The 7399-nt window shown below is 35.4% G+C and overlaps 1 protein-coding gene across 1 annotated transcript; it reads left to right on the forward strand.

Annotated features, from left to right (window-relative positions):
• Positions 1–155: 155 nt before the first annotated feature.
• On the forward strand, positions 156–7048 carry LOC142531552 (uncharacterized). Its single transcript, XM_075637729.1, has 16 exons — positions 156–472; positions 575–736; positions 1207–1386; positions 1557–1614; positions 1999–2049; positions 2419–2501; positions 2829–2916; positions 3387–3428; positions 3517–3591; positions 3741–3809; positions 4287–4402; positions 4888–5000; positions 5732–5811; positions 5994–6114; positions 6593–6659; positions 6755–7048. Exons 1-16 carry the CDS (start codon positions 171–173, stop codon positions 6885–6887), a joined length of 1740 nt encoding a protein of 579 aa, XP_075493844.1. The 5' UTR covers positions 156–170; the 3' UTR covers positions 6888–7048.
• Positions 7049–7399: the final 351 nt, after the last annotated feature.

The following is a 7399-nucleotide window of genomic DNA, read 5'->3' on the forward strand; positions in this document are numbered from 1 at the left end:
TATAAATTTTATAATTATATCAATAATTTAAGATCATGTTTACTTGGGGTGATGAACATGAGATATAACTATTAATCCCATTATTAAAAGACGAAATTAATCAATTTAAACTAAATATTCCATAATTACGTAATTTTGTGGAGCCATTACAAAAACTACCATAGACTAAAATGGCAAAAAACATAAAAGATTTTACGAAAGCGACAGCGTGTGGTGAAATGTGGAGGCACCTCAGTACGGCTGCGACGTCCACGCAAGCGTTGCGGGAGAAGAAATGGGACGCGGTCGTCATCGGCGGCGGTCACAATGGCCTCACCGCCGCGGCCTACCTCGCCCGCTCGGGTCTATCGGTCGCAGTCCTCGAGCGCCGCCACGTCATAGGCGGAGCGGCGGTTACCGAGGAACTCGTCCCTGGATTTAAGTTCTCCCGCTGTAGCTACCTCCAGAGCCTCCTCCGCCCATCCGTTATCAAGTCTCTCTCGCTTAACTTGAATCAGATGGATTTTTGTTCTGTTCTGTTCTGTTGTTTGAAGTTGTTTTGTTTTCATTTATGGAGTTGTTATTGACATGTTAGGGAATTGGAGTTAGCGAGGCATGGATTGAAGTTGTTGAAGAGGAATCCATCTTCATTTACTCCTTGTCTCGACGGGCGCTATCTTTTGCTTGGTCCTGATAAGGAACTTAACTATTCTGAGATTTCCAAGTTCTCCAAACGCGATGCGGAGGCTTATCCTAGGTACATTTGCCCGTTGTCGTCTTTTATTGAAAGTTTTTGTCCTGTTTTGATGGATACAATACCATGAAATACTGTTTACCAGAGCTGAAGGATAGGATTTTGTTTGGAATGTGAGTTATGTTGGTTTGATCACTGAAAACGGAGGTCTCATGAAATTATTCTGCCTACAACAGTCAACATACCAGTTCTCTCTTAAATCCCGATTTATGTTTGACAGAAAGGTGACATTGTCAGTTTTTTCCGGATTAAGTTGCCCATAAATCATGGGTCGGCTATGTTTTTCAATCACCTAGTTGTCACTAATTTTGTTGACGTTGGTAATTTGACTCACAAGTTGAATTAACTTTTCACTCCTTTTTTGTTTTTTAACTGAGTGCAAACTTATCTTGTAAATTGAAATCCTCTTCTCTTATTTTTGTTTTTGGGTAATATAAGCTATATTTGTTTTGAACTTTACACTTAATTTCTAGGTATGAAAATCAATTAGAGAAGTTCTGTAGATTCATGGACCCACTTCTGGATTCATCACCACCTGAAAATTTGCCAGAAATATCATCTTTTAATGCTCGAATGGAGAATAAATTAGAAAAATCAGTTTTTTGGGCTCATTGTCTGAGACGAGCGCTTGCCATGGGGCAACAGGAATTACTGTGAGTCTACATTCTTTTTTTCAAATTCTTTGATATCTTGCCTTGTTTATCGATTATAAAAGCATTCCATTTTGCGGATCCTATCGCATTTCAAAGAGAAGAGGCTGGATAACCATTACAACAAATCCAGCATATTTGCTTACTTTAATCAAACCTCTTGGCCATTTCAGGGATTTTATGGACCTCTTACTGTCTCCTGCATCTAAGGTTTTAAACAACTGGTTTGAGGTAGTCAAATGATAATGTCACACTCTATTAAAATGCTCTATATTTGTGAATGATTGTGCTCATATTTAGTGTTAGTTCATGGTACTGCTCAAAATTGTGTAGTTTTTATGATAAAATACTAAAATTACCTAATGGAGTGCTTTTTAATCTGTCGTTTCCTTTCCATGTCCTTATTTCAGAAGATAATCACCTGGATGGCTGGTTGAACTTGTTATGTATCTTTATTTATACATCTTGTAACTGATAACCTAAAAGGGCTACTTACCTATGAATTTCCACATGCTTAAATATCTATGATGATATAAGATTTTTGTAATTTTTATTTTAGAAACAAAAGAATTATGGCGCACTATTAAATGCCTGACTTTGACTTATTATTTACAGAGTGATGTCCTGAAGGCAACACTTGGAACAGACGCAGTTATAGGGACCACAGTAAGATATATTTTAATCAGTTGCTTATTTATTATTCAAAGCCAATTTATTCAATGGCTTTTAGTTTGATCAAGGATCCCTACAATTCTTCTTTTTTCCTAATCACCAACAAGGGTCTTATGATATAACATCGGAAGTAGTTTTACCTTGCCATTTAAATTCAAGAAAATAATATAAAGTGAGATGAGTAAGATTCCTGCTCATCTCAAAATAATCCTCTCTCTAATAAAGAGAAAATAAAACATAAAAACCTCTCTGAAGTTATCCCTCTACGTCCCTTCACTTTCAACAATTACAGACCTCACGCTATGTAGGCATTATAAAACTGGTGTAGCTTTATTTGATATGTTCCTTCCATTTGTATCACAGGGAAGTGTCAATACTCCCGGAAGTGGGTATGTTTTGCTGCATCATGTGATGGGAGAAACTGATGGTGATCGAGCAATTTGGTCGTGAGTATCTCTTTAAAGGCATGACGAGGTCACTGGAAATTGCACACATATTGCAAAGATTTATTCACCCGTTTGTTTCTTCTGGAAGTTGTGGTATTTTATGTTTGAGATGAGATTTTTGTTTCATTTTCTGGAAAAGAGTGTAGAAAGATACATTTGATATTTTAAGAGTGAATAACTTATTTTGTCAGATATTTTAATCTTTATCATATCCTGTTCACTTGCCTAGAATTAAAACGAAAATTACCAAATTTTCTGATGTTATTTATAATCGGCTGCACTGTTTAGCATTCGTTCTCTTCTCACTTCTTATATGATATATTGCAGCTATGTTGAAGGTGGGATGGGCTCTGTGTCTTTGGCCATAAGTAGGGCTGCTAGAGAAGCTGGTGCCACGATAGTAACAGAAGCTGAAGTAAGTTTGTGGAGACTTAGATCTGTACCTCAACTGAACTGTATCAAAAACCATATTTAAGATGATTACTTACTTTTTTTTTTGTCTTGTAACATCTGACATCATTGACCTAATTTACATAAAATTATTGGTGAATTTTTCTTTACAATTTAATACAACTCACTACAATGCTTTTTTAGCCTTTTTTTTAACTTATTGTGATCAATAACAGTACCATGTTCATGAATTAAAATTGGCGGCTCTTTCTTATTTGCATCGTTGTTGCTGCATCCACTGCCAATGATTGCAACTGCTTTCATTCTCTTATTTTGGTTGATGGAATGGCATTCATTGTTCTGTTGCTGAATTGAATGAGTAAACCAGCACCAGTGACAATTATTAAATTCTTTGCATGTTCTGTATTTTGGGATCATCATGTTTCCTTCCTTGGTGTACTAAAATTTGTTCTTCTTACTCTTCTCTACCATTAGGTCTCAAAATTGATGATTGAGGACTCGGGCAGAGCGTGCGGGGTAGTTTGCTACATGACTTTCCTGTTGCTTCATTTCAAAACTATATCCTAACAAATTTTGAAATTCGGTTCTTTTTTCGGTCATTTAGGTTTTATTGGCTGATGATACACAAGTGTATTCCTCAGTCGTTCTTTCAAATGCTACTCCATACAGAACATTCACGGTGAACTTTTATTCTTTATTTATATCTTTTGTGCATATTGTGGTTCCAGCATTCATTTTTCCTATAGAGAGAAATACATGCAATAGATATGTTCATGAACTTTTGAAGGTGATTGTGAATAATAACACGGACTACAATTTATCTCTCAGGAATTTGTGCCACACGATGTACTTCCTGACGATTTTCTTCGTGCCATCAAGAATTCAGATTACAGTTCTGTAAGTTTACTGGGCAATGAATAATGATTATCCATTGGCATTAAACTAGGTTCTAAATGCACATGATTTCTTTTAACACTACCTATTTGCTGGTAGGATTTACTATTTATATGCTTTTCATGGAATTCTTCATTGTTGATTTTTCTGCAAAAGTGTATTGATTGTGTCAGAAATCCATAACTATTTAAATTTGGATATTTTTCAACTTATGGTCTCTATAAAAGCTCAGTAGTAGTTCCTTGGAACTGTTTTCTCAATTTTTTCTTGCAATTCACCATAGTTGTATCTTTGAAAGCATTGAAGCATCTTCCAGAAACTGATCTTCTTTATAAAACGTTTTCGTAATTTCTTCTTGATAAAGCTCAATTGCAGTTCTATGAAACTGATTCCCCTGGAGTTTTTTCTGTCACTGTTTTTGATTTTGCAAGTTTGTATGAAGTGAAAGGAAATTCAGGGTGTCATTATTCCTTGTAACAGGCAACCACAAAGATAAATCTGGCTGTTGACAAATTGCCTCAGTTTCAATGCTGCAAGATAAGTAGTCCTGATTCTGGTCCTCAGCATATGGGTACTATACACATTGGTTCTGAGAGGTATTTCACTAATTCTAGTTCTGTCTGCTGTAAATGTCAGATTTATCATTCTATTGCCACATGTTGTATGTCCTCCAAAAAAGTTATTAGTCTAGAAGAAAATGGATCATTTGATGCCAAGTTAAACGTGATATTTACTTGGAATGGCCCAAAACCTTGGTTGGTTCAATTTTTTAAGTCCAGCACTCACCGCTATGAAGGGCTGAGGAATGAGACTCCAAATGAGGATACCGAGTCATTTCAACTAATTATTGTTGCATGATGATTCCAAGTATTGTTAATCCTCGTATTTGTGACAAGTTTCACGTATGTATCACACATTTCCTGGTTGGAGTGCTTCTGTATTTTAAAACATAAGTTCCGTTGTTTTTCATTTTTTTGTCTTATTAATTTCAAAACTTTGGGAATAGTTGGAAAATTGGATGGTTCTAGTATTCTTGGTTGATGAACATGGTTAAATCTCCTGATTTTTTTCACTCAAACAGTATGGACGAGATCAACTCTGCTTGTCAGGAGTCTTTGAATGGGATTCCTTCTCGAAGACCTGTAATTGAGATGACAATCCCTTCTGTGCTGGACAAGACTATTTCGCCACCTGGTACCTAAATATCCTTGACAACTGCCGATTAAATATATATATAAATATATAATAAAAAATCCATCAGGAAAATATATATATATATATATATATATATATCACTATATGAATAAAAAAAAAAAAAATATATATATATATATCACTATATGAATAAAAAATCCATCATATATATTTTCCTGATGGATTTTTTATTCATATAGTGCATTTAAATTTGTTCACTTTAATAGGAATGCTAGCAAATGACAAAGGTTTTAGCAGGGGAATTACACGGACTTTCTTGCGAAATGGAATTGGTTTGTGGGTTTTTGACTTTGGATGTGTAACATCATTCAAGTGTACTTCTATTAAACTTTCTAGAAAGTGTTTAGTTTGGGAGTTTGTAGGTCATTTATGCTTTGCTCGTTGGTATTCAAGGTGTGTCATATTTACTTGTACTATTATTAATTTTTGAGCAACTTTTCCATTTTGGTAATTGTAGCTAGTTGTCAACTGACAATTTAGCTACAGGTTAGCCTCATGCCTTGCACAAAATATTGCACAATAATGACTTTTGTATACACGTCTATGTATTGTTCGAGATTAAAAGCTTCAGTTTATCTTTGCGAACCGTCCTCTTCCACCTCTTTGTTTAATCTCTTTCCTCCCATTTTATGAGCAAATAACAACAAATACGAGCTGTATTTACTTTGCAGTTAGAATTGTGTTAATTGAATATGAGCAATTCTTAACAGGCAAACATGTCATTAACCTATTTATTCAGTACACACCTTATACACCAGCGGATGGGAGTTGGGAAGATCCCGCATACCGGGTTAGTCTATTTAGTATTTACTGTATTTGACTTTCAAAAGTTTAGCCCAATTATAGTTCATGGAATTACGGGTTTCTGCTACTCCATTTTTTTGGAATTCAGCTTGTTCCTATGCCACTATATATCTTCTATCATTCTCATTTCTTTGAAATTGTTTCTCATTTCACAAATATTTGCTGCAGAAATTATTTGCTGAAAGATGCTTTAATCTAGTTGATGAATATGCCCCGGGTTTTCGTTCATCAGTTATCGACTATGACATGTTAACTCCACCAGATCTTGAAAGAGAAATTGGTTTAACAGGTAACTGCTGCCATTTACTTCAGGAATTAGGCTTAACGATCTTTCCATAAATAGATGAGTATTCAGTTGTGTGATCTCATCAGACTTCTGAATATGCTGTATTACATCAAAGCACGTATATGTTTTGAACTTTTGAGAATCTCTTCAGCTTAGTATGTCAATATGTTAATTAGTCTGCGCATCATGACCATCCTCAATCTTCATTTAGGCATTCCTATTTCGTCTCCTCCCGAGTCAGTATTTTTGGTTGCTCTATAGCCATCAGATTAAAAATATGGGCTTACTGTTCTTAGATGTTGTGATTAGTTGTCATTGGAAGCAGCACGAGGGTATCAATTGACACGCTTTTTTCTGATTAAAATTAATGTCCTAGCTAAATTAAAAATAATAATTTCCTAGCTAAATTAATTTTCTCTATAGTTTTGCTTATTCTGATTTCTTGATATTACCGCAACTCCGCCTTTGCTAATTTTGACAGGAGGAAATATCTTTCATGGTGCAATGGGATTAGATTCCTTATTTCTGATGCGTCCCGTGAAAAGATGGTAACGTCGCCTCTATATTGTTTCATCTTCTGGCTTAGGAGCCTATGCATTCAAGGCAGTAAACAGTAACAATCCTCGCTTCAACTTGAATGTAGGTCGAATTACAGAACCCCACTAAGAGGATTGTATCTGTGTGGGAGCGGTGCCCACCCAGGAGGCGGAGTAATGGGTGCTCCAGGACGCAATGCCGCACATGTGGTCATTCAAGATATCAAACACCAGTCTTGATGTTCATGTCAACTCCCTTATGCGACCTTCATCGTTGTGATTTAGTCTCTTAAAGTGCTCCGTCGGAACCACTTTAGGATATACAAGTTTTGTTCGTTATTTTACTTTTCCAATGCGCAATTCATATTTTCATATTTGATATTCACTAAAAATGTTGGGTCCGATTCTTACAATCCGGACATGGTTTAAATCTGAAATCACGGGCAAACTGTTAGAAAGATGTCTAGTAATCCCTCCGACGTTTAAGTCAAAGACTGAATGTAACGTCCCGAGAATTTGAGGGGTCACGTAAATCACATGCATGCAAGTTATTAAATTTATTTGATATTTTATTAATTTGTTTTAAAACATTAAATGCATGTTTATTTCATAAATTATGTGTTTAATTATTTTTATTCATTAATTCATGCATGATAGAATTTATTTCACGAAATTTTAAAGGTTTATGCATTAAAGATTTTTAAGTTTCATTTCGTGCTCGAACGAGGAACGGAGACCGGAGAATTTTCAGA

The sequence above is a fragment of the Primulina tabacum genome, chromosome 17, assembly GCF_025594145.1.
Source record: "Primulina tabacum isolate GXHZ01 chromosome 17, ASM2559414v2, whole genome shotgun sequence".
NCBI lineage: Eukaryota > Viridiplantae > Streptophyta > Magnoliopsida > Lamiales > Gesneriaceae > Primulina > Primulina tabacum.

What these genes read in the sequence shown, in the direction of transcription:
- LOC142531552 (XM_075637729.1), top strand. Translation starts at nt 171, where the DNA reads ATGGCAAAAAACATAAAAGATTTTACGAAAGCGACAGCGTGTGGTGAA. An exon ending in CTCCGCCCATCCGTTATCAA is followed by an intron (nt 473 to 574) that starts GTCTCTCTCGCT and finishes TTGACATGTTAG; the next exon opens with GGAATTGGAGTTAGCGAGGC. An exon ending in CGATAGTAACAGAAGCTGAA is followed by an intron (nt 2,917 to 3,386) that starts GTAAGTTTGTGG and finishes CTCTACCATTAG; the next exon opens with GTCTCAAAATTGATGATTGA.